Source organism: Pongo pygmaeus, chromosome 6, assembly GCF_028885625.2.
Source record: "Pongo pygmaeus isolate AG05252 chromosome 6, NHGRI_mPonPyg2-v2.0_pri, whole genome shotgun sequence".
Lineage (NCBI taxonomy): Eukaryota > Metazoa > Chordata > Mammalia > Primates > Hominidae > Pongo > Pongo pygmaeus.
Genome location: NC_072379.2, coordinates 5,892,075 through 5,915,312, shown reverse-complemented (window position 1 = coordinate 5,915,312; position 23,238 = coordinate 5,892,075). Strand labels below are relative to the sequence as shown.

Sequence of the window (23,238 nt, the reverse complement as noted above, 5' to 3'; positions counted from 1 at the left end):
ACCTGTCTCTGCCACAAATTTAAAAATTAGCCAGGCGCAGTAGCTCGCGCCTGTAATCCCACTGCTTTGGGAGGTAGAGGCAGGAGGAATGCTTGAGGCAAGGGGTTTAAGACCAGCCTGGGTAACATAGCGAGACCCCATCGCTACGAAAAAGTTAAAAAATTAGTGAGGCATGATAGCGTGCGCCCGTAGTCCCAGCTACTTGGGAGGCTAAGGCAGGAGGATAGCTGGAGCCCCGGAAGTTCAAGGCTGCAGTGAGCTATAATCGCACCACTGCACTCCAGCCTGGGTGACAGAGCAAGACTGTTGCCTCTGCCGGTGTCGAGACACCCTTGTAGTCTGCTGTCTACTCCATGTAGGATATAGTTACATTGATAATCTTCATTGTTTTACAGATGGGGAAACTGAGGCTTGAATGAGTTACCCAAAGTTAGCAAATGGTAGAGCTGAGACTTGAAGCAAGCTGACTCTAGCATGTTTATCTTAACTCCCTGGAGACAAGGAGCTCAGAACCCAGTGGCCTGGCTGCCTGCAGGAGCGAGGAATGGGAAAAAAAGTTATAACCTGGCTCACTGTCTCCAGTGGCAAGAAAGAGACAGAAATGGATATTTCAAGATGTTGTTGTTATTATTATTATTGAGGCAGCGTCTCACTCTGTCTCCCAGGCTGGAGTGCCGTGGCGCAATCTTGGCTCACCACAACCTCCACTTCCCAGGCTCAATCGATCCTCCCACCTCAGCCTCCCAAGTTGCTGGGACTGCAGGCACGTGCCACCACATCCGGCTAATTTTTTTGTAGAGACAGGGTTTCACCATGTTGCCCAGGCTGGTCTCGAACTCCTGAGCTCAAGTGATCTGCCTGTCGGCCTCCCAGAGTGCTGGGATTACAGGCATGAACCACCGCGCCCAGCCAAGACATTATTCCTTTGTAAAGTGAACACAGTTGCTCTTAGCACATGGTTCTCAATTGGGGTGTGTGTGTGTGTGTGTGTGTGTGTGTGTGTGTGTGAAGTTCTCTCTGGAAAAGTTTTCTCTGGGAGAAAATTCTAGATTTCACTGTTTTACATTTCACAGTTGCCAGTTTGTTAAAAAATCAGGCTGAGAAGGAACACGTTAGGACAAAAATGTGAAAGACTGTCATTAAAGCAAGAAGACCAAGGATGGAATTTTACAGACTTTGCAGAGAATTCTTGGATCAACCCATGGACGTGGTGGCTGATTTTAACAGGAGCTGCAAAGAGTCTAATCCCTTTCATCACAAATGCATCTGGGGCCAGAGCCCGATTTCCTGCTGCCCTTGGGGGACTTTTTAACCATTTTTTTCTCCAAGCTTAGAGTATACATCAAATCCCAGGTCCACACGGACCCCCACTCTGGGCTGGAAGGGCCTGACCTCTCCCAGGAGAGTGGGGGTGGAAGAGAAGCTGGGAAATACAAGGTCATTTGATGGATGTGACACTGGGCACAGGTTGACCATCAAGCCAGGGAGGAGGCCTTTATGCCCAAAAGCCCCTGAGCCTGTTCCAGGGATGGGGTGAACCACTCCTGTACCCACCCAGGCTTGCCTAGGTGTCTTGTGTGCCAAGGAAGCTTCAGGGAAGAGAGAGAGAGGACAGAGAGAGGTTGGATGTCTAAGAGTTGTTCAGTAAAGTGAACAAAAAGCAAATGTTCCAGTCTGGGAAAGTAAAATCACATGAAAGAGGAAAGCGGATTGTCACAGGTCAAGGCCCGGGCTAGGGAAGGGAAAAACTACACGCTCAAAATCCTGGTCAATGCGTGTCCACCTTAATCGGAGAGAAGCACCTTCCTCCACCATGGGGCCAGGGCAGGGCCAGAGCCCCAACTGGGAGTGGATCCTACACTTGCTTTTTTTTTTTTTAATTGTGGTAAAATATGCATAACATAAAATTTGCCATTTTCGCTATTTTTGAGGGTACAGTTCAGTGGCATTTATTACATCAAAAATATTGTGCAACCCGGCTGGGCATGGTGGCTCACGCCTGTAACACCAGCACTTTGGGAGGCCAAGGCGGGCAGGAGGTCAGGAGTTCAAGATCAGCCTGGCCAACGTGGCAAAACCCTGTCTCTACTAAAAATACAAAAATTAGCTGGACATGGTGGTGTGCACCTATAATCCCAGCTACTCAGGAGGCTGAAGCAGGAGAATTTCTTGAACCCGGGAGGCGGAGGTTGCAGTGAGCTGAGATTGCACCACTGCACTCCACTTTGGGCGACAGAGCGAGACTCCATCGCAAAAAAACAAAAAAACAAAAAAAAAAGAGAGAAACAAAATATTGTGCAACCATCACCAGCATACACCTCCAGCACTTTTCCATCTTCCCAAACTGAAACTGTCCCCATTAACCCTCACTCTCCATCCCCCTTACCCCCAGGCTCTGATAACCAACATTTTACTTTTTTTCTGTCTCAGTTTGACTATTCTAGGTACCTTATATAAGTGGAATCATGCTGTTTGCTTTTTTTTTTAAACGGAGTTTGCTCTTGTTGCCCAAGCCAGAGTGCAGTGGTGCAATCTCGGCTCACTGCGACCTCTGCCTCCCAGGTTCAAGCGACTCTCCTGCCTCAGCCTCCCGAGTAGCTGGGACTACAGGCGCCTGCTACCACGCCCAGCTTTTTGTATTTGTAGTAGAGATGGGGTTTCACATGCTGGGCAGGCTAGTCTCGAACTCTTGACCTCAGGTGATTCACCCTCCTCAGCCTCCCAGAGTGCTGGGATTACAGCCACTGCACCCAGCCTGATTGTTCAGTTTCTCAACTGGAACATGAGTAGGGTAAGTTCAAATTCTAACTCAGATGAGATGCAGGCCAGTGCATATGGACTCCTCCAGGTAAACTCTTGCCCTACCCAGAGCCCAAAGAGACAGACAAGCTTTCTGTCTCCAGTCTGCCGTCTCCCTGGATGTATAGCCTGTGGAAAGTTCTGCGCTTCTGAGTTATTTCAGGGCCAGTTCTGTCTTGCACAGCCCCCAAGTTCTTGTTTCTTACCCTTCTATACCATTTAACATTCAAGATTCCAAGTAAACAAAAACCCATAGAACAGCTACAGCATCAACTCACAGACTTTATTTCTATTTTTCAGTACCTTCTACATAGCTGGCACCTGGAAACTTATTTTTCTGAGAGCTGAATTATGTATCTAAAAGGATATCGGCAGTTGTGGTCCATCATGTCCAGTTGTTTTCAGTGGAAGGGTTTTCACTTCATTTTTATTGAGACAGGGTCTCACTCTGTCGCCCAGGCTGGTGCACAGTGGCATGACCATGGCTCATTGCAGCCTCAAACTCCTGGGCTCAAGGGATTCTCCCACCTCAGCCTCCCAAGTACCTGCTCCTACAGGCACATGCCACCACGCCTAGCTAATATATATATATATATATATATTTGGTACAGACAGGGTCGCACCATGTTGCCCAGGCTGGTCTTGAACTCCTGGGCTTAAGTGACCTGTCCACCTTGACTTTCCCAAGTGCTGAGACCACAGGAATGAGCCACTGCCCCGGTGATTTTCACTTTAGACAGTCCACCGTATTGCCAGAAAATGGAGTCCTAATATAGAAATATAACTTGTTTTGAGACAGATTCTTGCTCTGTCGTCCAGGCTGGAATGCAGTGGCACGATCTCAGTTCACTGCAACCTCTGCCTCCCGGGCTCAAGCAATTCTCTTGCCTGAGCCTCCCAAGTAGCTGGGATTACTGGGATTACAGGCATGCACCAGCACACTCGGCTAATTTTTGTATTTTTCATAGTGATGGGGTTTCACCATGTTGGCCAGGCTGGTCTCAAACTCCTGACCTAAGGTGATCCGCCCACCTCAGCCTCCCAAAGTGTTGGGTTTACAGGTGTGAGCGACCAAGCCCAGCCAGAAATATAAACTAGTTGATTGTGAGTTATCAGATGTCATGAAATTGTTAGCTTCCAGGTTCAGGGGCTCTGTAATACGTGATGACAAACAGAAGAAATGGTATGTGGTGCTGCAGTGGGCCTCTCTGGTTTAATAATATTCATCTTATTCCAGTTCTATATCACAAATACAGAAGGGTATAATTTAGCATAGAAAGTCTCCATAGATCTTCTATATATTATGGTATGTATGTCTACAGATTCACAGTCATGTTTTCACCAGTGCAACTCAAAAATAAAAATCACCTGCCTGTAGCACACTCGGAATACACCCCTGCGTCCCTCTGGGATGTTCTCATGCTTTTTAGATCTGTTTGTTGTAATGATTTCATTTCTTCCCATAGCCTGGGCAACAAGAGTGAAACTCCATCTCAAAAGAAAAAAACACTTCATATCCACAGTTGTCTTTGTAATTAAGTACATCCTGGCTGAAGTGGCTCACGCCTGTAATCCCAGCACTTTGGGAGGCCGAGGTGGGCAGATCATGAGATCAGGAGTTCGAGATCAGCCTGACCAACATGGTGAAACTCCATCTCTACTAAAAACACAAAAAATTGGCCAGGCACGCTGGCGGGCACCTGTAATCCCACCCACTCGGGAGGCTGAGGCAGGAGAATCGCATGAACCTGGGAGGCGGAGGTTGCAGTGAGTCGAGATTGCGCCACTGCACTCCAGCCTGGGTGACAGAACAAGGACTCTGTCTCAAAAAAAAAAAAAAAAAAAAGTATACCTATGAAAATAGATCACTCTAGCATACCATTACCCTTCCATCGTTAGTTTTAACAGACCATGCTTTTTTGTTGTTTTTGAGACTGCGTCTCACTCTGTCACCCAGGCTGGAGTGCAGTGGTGCGATCTCCACTCACTGCAATCTCCGCCTCCCGGGTTCAAGCGATTCTCCTGCCTCAGCCTCCCGAGTAGCTGGAATTAAAGGCGCCTGCCACAATGCCCGGTTAATTTTCTACTTTTAGTAGAGTCGAGCTTTCACCGTGTTGGCCAGGCTGGTCTTGAACTCCTGACCTCAGGTGATCCACCCGCCTCGGCGTCCCAAAGCGGTGGGATTACAGGCGTGAGCCACCGCGCCCAGCTGACCATGCCTTCCTTAAGCCACAAAAGTGGCCGAATTTCATCCCGATACGGGACCTCTGTCTAGGGTGGCGTGGTAGTTTTGGTTGAGGGCTGTTTCCCTGGCGATGTCCCTCCTCGAGGTTCGGCGACCTCGTGATGTGACTTTGTGATGATCCTACGGTCTCTTCACCCGTGCAGCTTCTCCCTCGTGTGGACCCGGTGGTGGCGGATGAGGTTCGCCTTCTGGGTGAAGGTCTTCCCACAGTCGGAGAGCTCCTACGGTTTCTTTCCCACGTGAGTCCGCCTGTGCGTCAGGAGGCAGCAGTTCTGGGAGCAGCTTTCCCGCACTCCGCGCATCCGTAGGGCTTCTCCCCCGTGTGAGTCCTCTGATGCAGGATGAGGTGTGACTTCTGGAAAAAGGCCTTTCTACAGTCGCTGCAGCCGTGCGGCTTCTCCCCGGTGTGGATCCTGGAGTGGATGAGGCGGCAGGATTTCCGGGAAAAGGACCACCCGCATTCCCTGCAGCCGTGCGGCCTCTCCCCGGTGTGGAGCCTGGAGTGGATGATGAGGCAGGATTTCCGGGAGAAAGACCACCCGCATTCCCTGCAGCCGTGCGGCTTCTCCCCCGTGTGGATCCTGGAGTGGATGATGAGGCAGGATTTCCGGGAGAAGGACCACCCGCACTCCCTGCAGCCGTAGGGCTTCTCCCCCGTGTGGGAGCGAAGGTGCTCGATGAGGCGCGACTTGTGGGAGAAGGTTTTCTCACACTCCCAACACTTGTAAGGCTTCGCTCCGGCGTGAACTGTGCCCGGGACATAGAGGCGTGTCTTCCGCAAGATCGTTTTACCGCTTCTGCTGTCTCTAGCGGGTTTCTCCTTTGTGTGAGTTCCCTGTTTGTCCGGGCAAGCCTTCTCCCTGAAACTCCCCCGTTCACTGCACGCAGAGGATTTCTCCCCCGCGTGGACCCCGTGATGTACCGAGGTCCGATCTGCAAGACAAGGCTTTCCCACACTTCGTGCATTCGTGGGGTTTCTCACTACTGGCTCCCTGAGCTGCAGGAAATCCCTCGTCACAGCTTAGAGCACGTCTACACTGGTGACGTCCGCGCGGATTTGCTCCTGAAGGTGGAGTTTCAAGTTTCCAATAGAGGAACAAGTTTCCATGGCAGTCGCACTCAAATCTCCTCCTCACCAGGTAAGCGTTAGGAGTGAAGTCCAGGTTACACATCAAACTCTTTCTGCACAAGTCACATGTGTGGACCTGCTGTTTTGATGGAACCAGGTTTGGGCTCTGATGGAGACTTTTTCCTAGTTCATTACATTCATGAAGCTCATTTCGGGTCCAGTCTTTCTTGTCTAGGACCGTATTGCTCAAACGTTGGTCTTGGTGTTGCTGTTGGCTATCGGGCTGGGTAACAACTTGCCAAACTTCTTCTAGAAAAAATAACAAACTTGTGGGGTTTGTTTTTTGTTTTGTTTTGTTTTGTTTAAGACGGAGTCTCACACTGTTGCCCAAGCTGGAGTGTACTGGTGTGATCTTGGCTCACTCCAACTTCTGCCTCCCAGGTTCAAGTGATTCTCCTGCCTCAGCTTCCTGAGTAGCTGGGATTACAGGTGCCAGCCACCGTGCCCAGCTAATTTTTATATTTTTAGTAGAGACAAGGTTTCACCATGTGGGCCAGGCTGGTCTTGAACTCCTGACCTCAGGTGATCTGCTGGCCTCGGCCTCCCAAAGTGCAGGGATTACAGGCGTAAGCCACTGCGCCTAGCCATAAATTTGTTAATCTTGGAGTACCGTATCACAAAACTATTGCGGAAAAGCTCGAAGAGAGGATTCATTTTGTGGTTTTAAGCCTAATTGCCTGTAATCCCAGCTACTCAGGAGGCTGAGGTGGGAAGGTCGCTTGAGCCTGGGAGGTTGAAGCTGTACTGAGCCATGATCACACCACTGCACTCCAGCCTGGGTGATGGAGTGAAACTCTGTCCCAAAAAGTAGTAAAACCAAGTGCCCGGTCCCTTTCTTGAGGCCTAGGTTACACAGACGCCTTCACTATCCACCCTTCCTATGTTCTCCTGGACCTATGCTCCCTTTCATTCTGTATACCAACTGGATTTTCTCAAAGCATGAGGTCCTTTTTGTTGTTGAGATGGAGTCTCACTCTTTCACCAGGCTGGAGTGCAGTGGCACAATCTCGGCTCACTGCAACCTCAGCCTCCTGGGTTCAAGCAATTCTCCTGCCTCAGCCTCTCGAGTAGCTGGGATTACAGGCACCCACCACCATGCCCGGCTAATTTTTTGTATTTTTAGTAGAGACAGGGTTTCACCATGTTGGTCAGGCTGGTCTCGAACTCCTGGCCTCAGGTGATCCGCCTGCCTCGACATTCCGAAGTGCTGGGATTACAGGTGTGAGCCACTGCACCCAGCCATGAGGTCTTTATTGTTAAAGGAATTATCTTAGAGCTAGCGGCATTTTCTGCAGTGACTTTATTCTCACATGGACCTATGGATCTTTATGATGTCCAACAGAAGAATACTAGAGTACACACAAGCCATCCTGGCCTCAGATTCCCTGCTGTCTCCTGATGCCTGTATTACCACTTTGTTGTTTTTGTTTTGGTGACAGGGTCTCTGTCACCTAGGCTGGAGCATGGTAGTGCAATCATGGCTCACTGCGGCCTCAAATTCCCCGGCTCCAGTGATCCTCCCACCTCAGCCTCCCAAGTAGCTGGGACTACAGGTGCATGCCACCATGTCCAGCTAGTTTTTAAAATTGTTTTTGTAGATATGGGGGTCTCACTATGTTGCCCAGGCTTGTCTTGAGGTTCTGGCCTCAGGCGATCCTCCTGCCTTGGCCTCCCAATCAGCTGGGATTATAAAAATTAGCCAGACATGGTGGCTCATGCCTAGTTTCTTTTTTTGTAGAGATGGAGTTTTGCTATGTTGCCCAGGCTAGTCCCGAACTCCTGGCCTCAAGCAATTCTTTTGCCTCAGCCTCTCCAAATGCTAAGATTACAGGCATGAGCCACCACACCTGGTGTATCTTTATTTACATTTTAAACCAAAGACGCTACCTGCTGCCTCACCTCTGAGGCTCATGTCCGACTCAAGGGTGTCAGTCCTCTGTTTAGAAGTTCCTGGCTGGGCGTGGTGTCTCACGCCTGTAATCCCAGCACTTCTGGGAGGCCGAGGCAGGCGGATCACCTGAGGTCGGGAGTTTGAGACCAGCCTGACCAACATGGAGAAACCCTGTCTCTACTAAAAGTACAAAATTAGCTAAGCGTGGTGGCACATGCCTATAATTCCAGCTACTTGGGAGGCAGAGACAGGAGAATCACTTGAACCCAGGAGGCAGAGGTTGCAGTGAGCCAAGATCATGCCATTGTGTACTCCAGCCTGGGCAACAAGAGCGAAACTCTGTCTCAAAATAATAAAAGGAAAAAAGAAAAAAAAAAAAGTTCCTGGCTGGGTGCAGTGGCTCACACCTGTAATCCCAGCACCTTGGGAGGCCAAGGTGGGCAGATCACCCGGGGTCAGGAGTCTGAGACCAGCCTGGTCAACATGGTGAAACCCTGACTCTACTAAAAATAGAAAAATTAGCCAGGCACAATGGCGCGTGCCTGTAATCCCAGCTACTTGGGACACTAAGGCAGGAGGACTGTTTGATCCTAAGAGGCAGAGGTTGCAGTGAGCCAAGACTGTGCCACTGCACTCCAGCCTGGGCGACAGAGAAAGGCTCGCTCTCAAAAAAAAAAAAAAAAAAAAAAGTTCCTGGCCAGGTGCAGTGACTCACACCTGTAATCCCAGCACTTTGGGAGGCCAAGGCAGGTGGATCACCTGAGGTCAGGAGTTCAAGACCAGCCTGACCAACATGGAGAAACCCCATCTCTACTAAAAATACAAAAAATTAGCCAGGCGTGGTGGCACATGCCTGTAATCCCAGCTACTAGGGAGGCTGAGGCAGGAGAATCGCTTGAACCTGCAAGGCAGAGGTTGCGGTGAGCCGAGATCGTGCCATTGCACTCCAGCCTGGGCAACAAGAGTGAAACTCTGTCTCAAAAAAAAAAGAAAAAAGTTCCTGAGCTGAACTGCTGAATTTCTGAGAGGTAAAGACCACCTGTTCATCTCCCCCGTCAGATTTCTAAGGTGAGATCCAGCCAGGGGTATTTTTAAAGTTCCCCACGTGATTTTGGTGTGAATCATCAATTAATTAGCAGCGTCCTGAACAAATGCATGACAAAGAATCCTTGTCCTGATCCAAAGAGGCATTCAAGGAGTGTCCCCGCCCCAGGCTTCTCAAAGCAACACAGACAAATGAAATAACAGCTCTTCTCCCCATGGGGTTATACTGAGTACAGCCCATTTGGCAGAATGGAGCCATATTACATGGTTTGGAAAGAAGAATTTAAAAGTCATATAAAAGGTAATATACTAGGCTGGATAGTAGAGTAACCAGATGCATGAAGTAGACAAAATTGACATTAACCTCTAAGATCGGCCAGGCACAGTGACTCACACTTGTAATCCCAGCACTTTAAGAGGCCGGGATGGGAGGATCGCTTGAGCCCAGGAGTTCAACACACTCCTGGGCAACATCGTGAGACATCTCTACAAAAAAACCTTGAAGATGAGCCAAGTTGCTTTATTTATTTATTTTTTTAAGAGACAGGGTCTCGCCCAGGCTGGAGTGCAGTGGTGTGATCATAGCTCACTGCAACCTCAACCTCCTGGACTCAAGCGATCCTCCAGCCTCAGTCTCCCAAAGTGCTGGGACTACAGGTGACAGCTGCCATGCCTGGAGGATTTAATTACTTCTGATTCCATTACTGGTGCGAGCTGATCTTCGATTTTTGTTTTTTTGAGATGGGGTCAAGCTCTGTTGCCCAGGCTGGAGGAACCACAGCTCACTGTAGCCTCAACCTCCTGGGCTCAAGTGATCCTCCTGGTTAGATGAGACTACAGGCGCGTGCCACCACACCCGGCTAATTTTCATATTTTTAGTAGAAGTGGGGTTTCACCCTGTTGGCTAGACTGGTCTCAAACTCCTAAACCTCATGTGATCTGCCTGCCTCAGCCTCTCAAAGTGCTGGGATTACAGGCATGAGTCACCATGCCTGGCCCCTGAATGAGCATTTAATAGAAAAGATGGTGCCAGCTCCAAATAACCCAGCTCCTTTGTTTTCTACAGCAGAAACTTGGTGATCAGCATGAATCAATGCCACACAAAGGTGAGCTGGGAGGGAGACAGCAGTGATTTAAAGTCATCAAGTTGGCCAGGTGCAGTGGCTCACGCCTGTAATCACAGCACTTTAGGAGGCTGAGGTGGGCAGATCAAGAGGTCAGGAGATCGAGACCATCCTGGCCAACATGGTGAAATTACATCTCTACTAAAAATACAAAAATTAGCCAGGTGTGGTGGTGCGCGCCTGTAGTCCCAGCTACTCAGGAGGCGGAGGTTGCAGTGAGCCGAGATCACGCCACTACACTCCAGTGTGGGCGACACTGGATTATTTATTCAACAATAAATAAATAAGTCATTAAGTACACTAAAGGACAGGAATGGCTTTCACCAGTTTGTGGGTGTGAAGAAGAGGAAGGGGACTAAATTATACGTGTAGAAAATATGTTTTTGAGGCATTTCACAGTGAAAGAAAATGATGAAAAGAAGAACAAATGGCACAAAATAACAGCTACTTTAACATAGGGCAGATCAATGAATCTCTGGACACAGGAGAAAGCCTGTTTTATAACCACAGGGAAAATACTGAAGATTCTACAGGAAGACTTAGCAATCGAGGTTTTAGTGGGGACAGCAGAGCAGAATCAAAGGACAAATGAAAATAGACGGTCAGGCAAATGGCAAATGGCTCATGCCTGTAGTCCCAGCTACTTGGGAGGCTAAGGCAGGAGGATCGCTTGAGCCCAGGAGTTCGAGACCATCCTGGACAACATAGGGAGACCCCATCTCTACAAAAATGAAAAAAAAATGAGCTCAGTGTGATGGCATGTGCCTGAAGTAGCAGCTACTCAGGAGGCTGAAGTAAGAGGATTGCTTGAGCCCAGGAGTTGGAGGCTGCAGTGAGCTATGATCACTCCATTGCACTCCAGTCTGGGTGAAAAAGCAAGACCCTCTCTCAAAACAAGAAAAAAGAGGGCCAAGCGTGGTGGCTTACACCTGTAATCCCAGCACCTTGGGAGGCAGAGGTGGGAGGGTAATCTGAGGTCAGAGGTTCAAGACCAGCCTGGCCAGCCAACATAGCAAAACCCCATCTCTACTAAAAAAAAAAAAAAAAAAAAAAAATTTAGCCAAGCATGGTGGTGGTATGTGCTTGTAATCCCAGCTACTCAGGAGGCTAAAGCAGGAGAATCGCTTGAACCCGGGAGGCGGAGGTTGCAGTGAGCCAAGATCGTACCACTGTACTCCAGCCTGGGCAACAGCCAGACTGTCAAGAAAAAAAATAGACTATGCCTTTCTCTAAAATCCAGGGACAGGAAAGGAATCGTGTAGTGATGTGTGCAGGTGGCAGGATCACTGAGGCATCTCAAGGTTTAAGGCCAAATGTCCACAGCTGCTTGCAAAGATCCCAGGCTTTTTTTTTTTTTTTTTTTGAGATGAGTCTCGCTCTGTCACCAGGCTGGAGCACAGTGGTGCAATCTCGGCTCACTGCAACCTCTGCTTCCCGGGTTCAAGCGATTCTCCTGCCTCAGCCTCCCAAGTAGCTGGAACTACAGGTGCGTGCCACCACACTCGGCTAATTTTTAGTAGAGACGGGGTTTCACTGTGTTAGCCAGGATGGTCTTGATCTCCTGACCTCATGATCCGCCCACCTTGGCCTCCCAAAGTGCTGGGATTACAGGCATGAGCAACCGCACCCAGCCAAGATCCCAGGCTTTTAAGAACGGTTGCCTGAAACAAGAGGACATCCGGCCAGGCACCATGGCTCATGCCTGTAATCCCAGCACTTTGGGAGGCCAAGGCGGGTGGATCACCTGAGGTCAGGAGTTTGAAACCAGCCTGACCAACATGGTGAATGAAACCCGATCTCCACCAAAAATACAAAATTAGCCAGGCATGGTGGCAGGCGCCTGTAATCCCTGCTACTCAGGAGGCTGAGGCAGGAGAATGGCTTGAACCTGGGAGGCAGAGGTTGCAGTGAGCTGAGATTGCGCCACTGCACTCCAGCCTGGGCGACTAAGACTCCATCTCAAAAAACAAAACAAGAGAACATCCATGGGTTCTGCTTTGCAGACTTCCAGGAGCCTCATCCCCCGGCCCCCTGCAGGCCACCCGCTCACCTGGAAGCTCCACATCCTTATCTCTTCCTCCTCCATCCACGGCTCCTTCCCCTGCTCCAAACTGGAGATCACAGCTGGTTTGCTGACTTGTCACCCTGTCCGGGAGAAACAGTTAAAGGATTTGTGTTGAGCCAGCTGGGCCTTCCAAGCAAGCAGACAGTTCAGCCTGCAAAACCAAAGGTGGACGTCTCAGCCACAGAGAGCTGTTTCTCTTGGCAGGTAACTTCACAAGGACTCCAAGTGGGATTGAGACTATTTGACCACTGAAACCCAAGGCCAAGCACTTTTATTTTTGACACAGGGTCTTGCTCTGTTGCCCAGGCTGGAGTGCAATGGCACAAGCACAGCTCACTGCAGCCTCAACCTCCTGCACTCAAGTGATCCTCCTGTCTCAGCCTCCCAAGTACTTGGGACTACAGGCATGCATAACCACCCTCAATTAATTTTTAAATTTTTTTGTAGAGATGGGATTTTGCTATGTTACCCAGGCTAGTCTTGAACTCGGGTCTCAAGTGATCCTTCCATTTGAGACTCACAAGTAGCTGGGACTGCAGGCACATGCCACCATACCTGGCTAATTTTTTATTTTTAATTTGTATAGATCGGGTCTTGCACCTGTGGCTCAAGCAATCCTCCCACCTCAGCCTCCTGAAGTGCTGGGATCACAGGCATGAGCCACCATGCCCAGCCTAGCACTTTTAGTGTGTGAGCAGTTTCCCAGTTTTATACAACTAAGAAAGAGTTCATGTAACCCGAGGACCACAGGGAAGTCTTCCTTACCCACAGAGAGCAGGTGGCTGTACTTCTCCAGCATCACATCCTGGTACATGGTCCTCTGCTCCAGGTCCAGCTGCTGCCACTCTTTCCAGGTGAAGCCCACAGCCACGTCCCTGGAACAGCACATGGCTGATTGACGTGGAGTGGTTGGCACTGGGTACCATGGCAAAGGTGTAGAGATTGATCTTACCCGCTTCCAAGGTCAGCTTTCCCCATGTTAGGTTATACAGGAAGCTGAGCACGCCCCTAACTTTGTACTACACTTTGTGGAAGAGAAAAAAAAAATCATTAGAAAAAAAATCTCGGCCGGGTGCAGTGGCTCATGCCTGTAATCCCAGCACTTTGGGAGGCTGAGACGGGTGGATCGCTTGAGGTTAGGAGTTTGAGACCAGCCTGGCCAACATGGTGAAACCCCGTCTCTATAAAAAATATATTAGCTGGGCATGGTGGTGGGTGCCTATAATCCCAGCTACTAGGGAGGCTCAGGAAGGAGAATCGCTTTAACACAGGACGCGGCGGTTGCAGTGAGCCAAGATCCCGCCCTTGCACTCCAGGCTGTACAACAGAGCGAGACTCCATCTCAAAAATAAATAAATAAATCTCACTACTGGATCTCCATTCATTCTTTCAATGATCAAGCATCTTTCAAGGACCTGGCACGCTGCTGGTGTTCTACCAGGTGCTTGGGGTCGAGGGCTGAACACAAAATTGTTCCTGTTCTAAAGGTACTTAGAAGTGTTGCCACCAGATGAACACATGAAGACAGCTGTACCGTAAGATTACACTGTAGGCGGTGGTAGACATGTAGTTATATACAGAATGGGCATGAGGAAGGTAGCAGCCAGATCCAATGTACTGTCAAGTGAAGCTTCCTAGGAGGTCACAGGCGAGCAGAATCACCAAAGATAAACAGAGTGATCTGATGTCTGAAGAATATTCCTAGCAAGAGGCCTGGCATGGGCAAAGGAGGCACAGAAAAGCCTCGTAGGAACTACAAAGAGAATGAAAATGCAGGGTGTAAGGTGTGTGCGGGAGAGGGAGACAGCATACCAGCCATGGGTAGAAGTGACTTTTTTTTTCCCTGTAGGAAATGCAGACTCCCACCTCACAGTATTTAAGGAGGGGAACTACAGATGATCTGATGTGGAAAAAAGGTGGGAGCCGCCGGAAGGGAGGATAGCAAGAGCTAAATTAACGCACAATTCTAATCCTCAATGTAAGCTAGTGCTCAAAATTAAAACAGCAAGAGAAATGTAGAGAAGGGGTTCCAGAGATGCAGAACAGGGCTTGGCCTCCTTCACCCCTCCCATCCCCTCTCTCCGTGAATGAAAGACTCCCATTTAAACATCTTCAATTTATACCTATTAGAAGAAAATATGAGGGGGTGTGTATATATATAATATATATAACATATAGATATTATCTATTATATTTATATATTATATATAGATATATATATAGAAAGAGACAGAGATTTTCTATTTTGGAGAGGGTATTCCACTCTTGTCACCAAGGCTGGAGTGCAATGGTGCGATCTTGGCTCACCGCAACCTCTGCCTCCTGGGTTCAAGCGATTCTCTTGCCTCAGCCTCCTGAGTAGCTGGGATTACAGGCATGTGCCACCACATCTGGCTAATTTTGTATTTTTAGTAGAGACAGGGTTTCTCCATGTTGGTCAGGCTGGTCTCGAACTCCTGACCTCAGGTGATCCACCTGTCTCAGCCTCCCAAAGTGCTGGGATTACAGGTGTGAGCCACTGCCCCTGGCCTTAGATCTTCTCTTTTTGAGACAGGGTCTCTCTCTGTCCAGGCTGGAGTGCAGTGGTGTGATCATGGCTCGCTGCAGCCTCTACCTCCTGGGTTTAAGTGATCCTCTCGCCTCAGCCTCCTGAGTAGCTGGGATTACAGGCATATGCCAGCTAATTTTATTTAAATTTTTTGTAGAGTTGGGGTCTCACTATGTTGTTTAATGAAAGTTTAAATAATTTGAAGGAGATCAGACAGGGTGGCTCACATCTGTAATCCCAGCACTTTGGGAAGCCGAGGCAGGTGGATCACTTCAGGGCAAGAGTTCAAGACCAGCCTGGCCAACATGGTAAAACCCCATCTCTACTAAAAATACAAAAAAAAAAAATTAGCTGGGCATGGTGCCAGGCACCTGTAATCCCAGCTACTCGGGAGGCAGGAGGAACACTTGAACCCAGGAGGCGGAGCTTCCAGTGAGCCGAGATCGCACCACTGCACTCCAGCCTGGGTGACAGAGCGAGAGTCTGTCTCAAAAAAAAAAAAAAAAAAAAAAGCATGTGAGGGTTGGGGGGCTTTCATCACTGTGGCAGAGGTCAAGGAGGGATGCTAGGTAGAAAGGGCTGCAGTGGGCCCCCCGGACACAGGCTGCTGGGGTGGTGAGGGATGTTCATAGGCAAATGGGTGACCCAAAGTGTCTCCGATGGTGAGAGAAGCGCGTGCAGAGGAGAGGCAGGAAGCAGGGCACAGCCCAGGGGCAGCAGCAGGGACCGGGAGCTATGTGGGAGTGGGGAGAGGCAATCCACAAAGAAGCCCAGAACCCCGATCACCCTACGGAGCCTGGGTTCTCTTCCAGACCACACTCTGATCTCTAGAAAACTTATGACCAAGGGCTAAAGGCTGCTGAAGCCAGTGACTTTTGTTTTTGAGATAGGGTCTCACTGCGTTGCCCAGGCTGGAGTGCGGTGTGCAATATCAGCTGACTGCAACCTCCGCCTCCTGAGTTCAAGTGATTCTCCTGCCTCAGCCACCCGAGTAGCTGGGATTGCAGGCACACACCCAGCTAATTTATGTATTTTTAGTAGAGACGGGGTTTCACCATGAGGCCAGGCTGGTCTCGAACTCCTGACCTCAGGTGTTGCACCTACCTCAGCCTCCCAAAGTGCTGGGATTACAGGCGTGAGCTATCACGCCTGGAGTCTATGTAGTGTACGTATATGTATATACATTTTATATATATATATAGTCAATGTAGTTTACATACATGTCTAGTATATATATAGACAATGTCTATGTAGTTTTTATACATACACAATGTCTACATGGTTAATACATATGTCTTTATAATTTCTATGTAATTTATTCATATCTAATTTCTATATAAACATATAATTTCCATATAAATATATAATTTCTATGGATATGCCTCTCATGGGTTTATTCATGATATAACATATGAAAAGCACAGAGACCACAGAAGTGCTGGACAGACAGCGTTTAACCTGGTCATTGTCATCTTTAGTACACAGACTGCCCTAACAGGGAGTCATTCCCAGTGGGACTCGGCTTCCTGCAAAACAGTGGCTTCTGGCCGGGTGCAGTGGCTCACGCCTGTAATCCCAGCACTTTGGGAGGCCGAGGCGGGTGGATCACGAGGTCAGGAGATTGAGACCATCCTGGCTAACACGGTGAAACCCCATCTCTACTAAAAATACAAAAAAGTTAGCCGGGCGTGGTGGCGGGCGCCTGTACTCCCAGGTTTTCAGGAGGCTGAGGCAGGAGCATGGCGTGAACCCGGGAGGTAGAGGCTGCAGTGAGTTGAGATCGCGCCACTGCACTCCAGCCTGAGTGACAGAGCAAGACTCAGGCTCAAAAAAAAAAAAAAAACCAACAGTGGCTTCCAAGAAAGACAACAAGCGAAACCTCCAGCTTCACAGACAGGGCGGGTGTGGCTCGCCACCTTGTTCTAGCCTCTCCTACTGCTCTGAGACATTTCTGGTGTGAAACACCCAGACATCCCTGGCTTCACAAAGCACAAAGAAACCCAGGCTCTGTGAACGTTTTCCTTCCTGGAGTGGACAGTGGTAATGTTCACGAGGCCTCATCTTCCTCTGGGACCAGCCCCTTCCTGCCCCTGTGCACAGCTGCCTGGACAGAGGGCCTAATACACCTGAGCTAGGCTGGACCCATGGAATCCTCCCTGAAGAGCTTTCAAAATTGGATCAGTGAAGGGAGATTCAGTCCCTCACTGCGGCAGAACTTGCAGCTGTGAGGAGAGGAGCTGGGGCTACGCTATTTCTGGCCACACAGACAAGGTCAGCGTGAGAAGAAAGTCACAGAAGCGCCGGGTGCAGTGGCTCATGCCTGTTAATCCCAGCACTTTGGGAGGCTGAGGCAGGCAGATCACAAGGTCAGGAGATCGAGACCATCCTGGCTAACACGGTGAAACCCTGTCTCTACTAAATACAAAAAATTAGCCGGGTGCGGTGGCGGGCGCCTGTAGTCCCAGCTACTCGGGAGGCTGAGGGAGGAAAATGGCGTGAACCCGGGAGGCGGAGCTTGCGGTGAGCTGAGATCGCGCCACTGTACTCCAGCCTGCGCGACAGAGCGAGACTCCGTCTCAAAAAAAGAAAAAAAAAAAAGTCACAGAAGCAGAGACCAGGGAACAAAGATTCCTGGCGATACCTGGTTTGCCGGATGCCTCTGGAACCCGACTGCACACCTGCTCTTCCCAGGGCTCGCATGCTGCCTTATAGATTTTTTTTTTTTTTTGAGACAGGCTCTCCCTCTGTTGCCCAGGCTGGAGTCCAAAGGCACGATCACAGCTCATTGCAGCCTCGACCTCTTAGGCTCAAGTGATCCTCCCACCTTAGCCTCCCCTGCAGCTGGGAGTACAGGCATGTGCCACCACGCCTGGCTAATTTTTGTATTTTTTGTAGAGACGGGGTCTTGCCACATTACCCAGGCTGGTCTTGAACTCCTGGCCTCAAGCAATCCTCCTGCCTCAGCTTCCCAAAGTTCTAGAATTACTTTTTTTTTTTAATCCTAACCTACTTCTAGTTGGATTTCTGGCTCTTCCAACTTCAAGGATTAGAACTTCTAACCAGTGCACTCCACACTCACACATTCCTAGAACCTGGAGTGAAGAGCGGAAGAAGGAGAATGCTTCCAGGCTGATGGAGAACACTGATGTCACTCACTTGCAGAGAGAGCTAACAGCCAAGTGGGTGGATCACCTGAGGTCAGGAGTTCGAGACCAGCCTGGCTAATATGATGAAACTCCATTCTAAAAATACAAAAATTAGTCAGGCGTGGTGGTGCATGCCTATATTCCCAGCTACTCGGGAGGCTGAGGCAGGGGAATCACTTGAACCCGGAAGGTGGAAGTTGCAGTGAGCCAAGATCGTGCCACTGCACTCCAGCCTGCACGAAAGAGTCAGGCTCCATCTCAAAAAAAATTGTTTTTAATTGAAAAATAAAAACCATTATGGCAAGCAATTTCAGACGAGATCAGGCACGTTCAGGGTGGTGTGGCGGTAGACATGGCAGGCCGTTTCAAGAACACGCAGTTCATTCATTCGTTCCTCTAGATAATGCAGTGTTACATCCAGGTCACTTGGCGCCACACAAGGCTGTCTCTGTAGACCTGAGTGTTCTGCATCCCCAAATAACCAGAATCACAGATGGCTGCTTTGGCATAATATCTGTTGTTGGTACAGAGAGGAAGAAAAGTCACAAGAGATTTCCTGTTGTGTTTCTTTCCAGGTGGTTGTTATTGAGGAACGGGCCTGCTACATCTTGCATACAAAGATCAAATATATCTTTAAATGCCCGAAAGAGTTGTATTTCCCCTGAGAAGTAAACACGGTTGTCCAAAACAGACAACACAAGTCATATATTAGATGGAATCTGCCTGCCTTTTTTAAGTGATGGGAATGTCAGATATAAATTTACAAGGCATTGGGCTGGGCGCAGTGGCTCACACCTGTAATCCCAGCACTTTGGGAGGCTGAGGTGGGCGGATCACTTGCAGCCAGGAGTTTGAGACCAGCCTGGCCAACATGGTGAAACCTCATCTTTACTAAAAATACAAAAATTAGCTGGGTGTGGTAGCAGGTGCCTGTAAGGAGGCTGAGGCAGAAGAATTGCTTGAACCCAGGAGGCAGAGGTTGCAGTGAGCCAAGATTATGCCACTATACTCCAGCCTGGATGATGGAGCCAGACTCCATCTCAAAAAAAAATTTACAAGGCATCTCACAACTGCAGCAGCCTCTACAGTCTCTCCACCCTGTCCTTCCCACAGCCGTGATCTTCCGTTCTCTTCCTGTTTTCACTGATTCTGACTTCTGTTTGCATTTTATCAGATTTTTTTTTTTTTTTTTGAGACAGAGTCTCACTCTGTCACCCAGGCTGAAGTGCAGTGGTGTGATCTCAGCTCACTGCAATCTGTACCTCCCAGGTTCAAGCGGTTCTCCTGCCTCAGCCTCCCAAGTAGCTGGGATTACAGGCACCCACCACCACACCCATCTAATTTTGAATGTTTAGGAGACAAGGTTTCACCACGTTGGCCAGGCTGGACTCGAACTCCTGACGTCAGGTGATCCGCCCGCTTTGGCTTCCCACAGTGCTGGGATTACCAGTGTGAGCCAACATGCCCAGCCTTTATTAGACAGCACGTTCTTATGAGCATCTGAAATCCCTGCTGAAAAAGTGCAGTAGAAAGAAATGCCACACTCACCTGGGCCATGGTTCTTCCTTGCTGTTGTGGGAAAGCAGGTATCTGTGAAGGCAGACATCGGGGTGGGGAGAGAGGATGTGAGAGGCCACACTTGCCCGTGGGCTCCCAATCAACTGCTGAGATCACCCCCCACCCCACCCTTCTCGGGCACAGGTGGGAGAAAACCTTCTCTGAAGGATCCCCATTATCAGAGCAAAGCCCTCACCTTGGAAATGTCATAGGGACTCAATCTTGTGAGGCCTGACTTGGATTTTTGTTTTGTTTTTTGAGATGGGGTTTCACTCTGTCGCCCAGGCTGGAATGCAGCAATGCAATCACAACTCAATGCAGCCTTGGACTCCCAGGTTCCAATGATCCTCCAACCTCAGCCGCCCGAGAAGCTGGGACTATAGGTGTGTCACAGGCCCAGCTAATTTTTAAATTTTTTGGTAGAGACAGGGGTCTCACTGTATTGCACAGGCTGGTCTCGAACTCCTGGGTTCAAGCAATCTGCCCACCTCAGCATCCCAAAACCTTGGGATTACAGGGGTGAACCACCACAACTGACTGGAGTTTTTCTTAATGAGTATGGGTATCTGTGTCTCAGTAATCAATGTGCAATTTACTACAACCCCCACCCATTACCCAAAAATGTAATTATTAGAAATCTATTCTGAAGAAACAGGCCAGATGCAGAGGCTCACGCCTGTCATCACCACACTTTGGGAGGCCAAGGCAGGTACATCACTTGCGGTCAGGAGTTCAAGACCAGATTGGCCAATATGGTGAAACCCCATCTCTACTAAAATACAAAAATCAGCCAGGTGTGGTGGCACGTGCCTGTAATCCCAGCTACTCAAGAGGCTGAGGCAGGAGAATCTCTTGAACTTGGGAGGCAGAGGTTGCCGGGAGCCAAGATTGTGCCATACCACTGCACTCCAGCCTGGGCAACAAAGCGAGCTTGCATCCCCTCCAAAAAATTATAAGAAAACTTTTTTTGGGGGATGGGGTCTTGCTCTGTTGCCCAGGCTGGAGTGCAGTGGTACGGCACAATCTCGGCTTCCTGCGACCTGTCCCTGTAATCCCAGCTACTTGGGAGGCTGAGGCAGGAGAATCGCTTGAGCCTCTGAGGTGGAGGTGGCAGTGAGCTGAGATTGCGCCACTATACTCCAGCCTGGGCAACAAAGTGAGACTCCGTCTAAAAACCCAAAACATATATATATATATATATATATATATATATATACACACAGATGCTTTTTGTAGAGTCAGGGTCCCGCTATGTTGCTCAGGCTGGTCTCGAACTCCTGGCCTCAAGTGATCCTCCCGCCTTGGCCTTCCAAAGTGCTGGGATTACAAGCATGCATCACTGTGCCCGGCCTGTTTCTTGTTTGTACACATCGACTACAAACTACAGCACATGTAATACGTTTGTAAACATACATCTATAAAGAAAAAATTCTGGGCCAGGCACAGTGGCTCAAGCCTGTAATCCCAGCACTTTGGGAGGCCACGGCGAGTGGATCACTTGAGGTCAGGAGTTCAAGACCAGCCTGGCTAACATGGCAAAACCGTCTCTACTAAAAATACAAAAATTAGCCGGGTGTGGTGTTGCATGCCTGTAATCCCAGCTACACAGGAGACTGAAGCAGGATAATTGCTTGAACTCAGCGGGTGGAGGCTGCAGTGAGCCCAGATCACACCACTGCACTCCAGCCTGGGTAACAGAGCAAGATTCCATCTCAAAAAAAACAAACATAAAAATAAATTGATTAATACAAATGCTCCCTGGGTGCTCACGAGAAAGATCGGGGCTGGGCAGAAGACCAGAGAGACTTCCTTGGGAGTGAAGGTCTGGAGGAGGGATGTGGCTGCCATGGAGGGAAACATGCGAAGCCCCCTCCAGAATTTTCTCTTCTGAGGAACAAAAACCTCAAGCTGCCAGGGGAATGGCAGTCAACCCTGTTGCCCCCAGAAAACAGGCAAGACCTTGTGCCTTCCTCCTTGAACCAGGGACAGGAATATGTCCTGGGCTCAGGCTTAAAGATCTCCTGACACAAGGGGAGGGACAGGATCACTGTGACTCAGAGACCCAGGACCCACCCTGGACTGAGAAGACAAAGAGAACCCCTCCACCCACAGGCCTGGAGATACAAGCAGCAGCTGTCAACATGAGGAGGGGATCAAGAGCGGAAGGCCCCATTCGCAGCACAAAGCGATGCTACAGAATTGTAAAGCTAGTGGCCCGCTGCAGTAACCATGGTGACAAGCCCACCGCCCACTCAACTCCTGGCTGGACACGGCTCAACCACCCTCCAGCGCTCCCTGCTCCTTACACAGTAACAGCTCAGCAGAACTGGCTCATGTCCTTGTCTCTGCTGTCCTATGCAAGTCTAGCCTTCAAGACTAGCCAGAGATGGAAACGGAAAAAACAACCCACTGAAAAGCAGCAAAGCAACCAACAGATGTTAACTCCATTTCAGGTCAGCATCAGCAAGTGTATGTCACGGAGATGCGCTGCAAACGAATACAAAATCCAAAACCAAAAAGACAAAAGGAAGAGAAACCAATACATCCTCCATCAAAGATTTTTTTCTTTTTTTGAGACAGTGTCACCCAGGCTGCAGTGCAGTGGCGTGATCTCAGCTCACTGCAACCTCCACCTCCTGGGTTCAAGTGATTCTCCTGCCTCAGCCTCCCAAGTAGCTGGGATTACAGGCACGTGCCACCACGCCCAGCTAATTTTTGTATTTTCAGTAGAGATGGGGTTTCGCCATGTTGGCCAGGCTGGTCTTGAACTCCTGACCTCAGGTGATCTTGCTGCCTCGGCCTCCCAAAGTGCTGGGATTGCAGGCGTGAGCCCCCATGCCTGGCCATGTTCCTCCCTTCTTTTTAAATTTCTGCTCATTCTCTTTTACCTTTGGGGGTTTGCGCTTTTTTTCTTTTTTAAATATCTTTTTCGAGAAGACACAGACTGGACAATGGGGGTGGATGCTCCCTATTCTTTTTTCTATGGAAGCCACCTGAGCTAAATGTCATTAAGTTTCACTCCTTGTATTTTAACATATGTATTAGGACTAGCCGGGTGCAGTGGCTCACTTCTGTAATCCCAGCACTTTGGGAATCTGAGGTGGGCAGATCATGAGGTCAGGAGATCGAGACCATCCTAACATGGTGAAACCTCGTCTGTACTAAAAATACAAAAAAAAAAAAAAAAATTAGCCGGGCTTGGTGGCGGGCACCTGCAATCCCAGCCACGCGGGAGGCTGAGGCAGGAGAATGGCGAGAACTCGGGAGGCGGAGCTTGCAGTGAGCTGAGATCGCGCCACTGCACTCCAGCCTGGGCGACACAGCGAGACTCCGTCTCAAAAAAAAAAAAAAAAAAAAAAAGTATTAGGACTTTAATAATACGTTAAAAAGAAAAAACTAAAATCAATTCTTGGAAAGGTTTGATTAAATCTAATAAAATAATTGGTTTGTATTTAAGATTAATAAAATTGACCAGAAGCCAGGCACAATTGAGTAAGAGAAGGCAAAGATAAACCATTTGTGCACATGGAAAAGACAATTTCAGATACGGTCGAGGTTTATAATTGTAAGGTTACTATAAATAATTTCTATAAATTCAAAATTAAATGGGATACTTTTCTAGAAAATATAAATTACTAAAATTGACTGACAAACAGAAAACCAGAATAAACCACTCAACATTAAATGAAA

General features: G+C 49.0%; 1 protein-coding gene across 5 annotated transcripts in view; it reads right to left on the bottom strand.

Annotated features, from left to right (window-relative positions):
- OCM (oncomodulin) overlaps positions 1-23,238 on the bottom strand; it is a 92,648-nt gene that overhangs the window by 30,298 nt on the left and 39,112 nt on the right. Inside the window, exons 4-5 of one of the 5 annotated variants that reach the window (XM_063668081.1) lie at positions 19,540-19,581; positions 12,283-12,377 (exon numbers count right to left, since the gene is read on the bottom strand). In XM_063668081.1, the coding sequence (XP_063524151.1) occupies positions 12,283-12,377; positions 19,540-19,581 (137 nt within the window). Of the gene's footprint in view, positions 1-12,282; positions 12,378-13,062; positions 13,173-17,943; positions 18,506-19,539; positions 19,582-23,238 lie in introns of those variants that run through there. The other 4 variants (XM_054496099.2, XM_054496100.2, XM_054496096.2 and 1 more) reach the window with 4 other exon arrangements.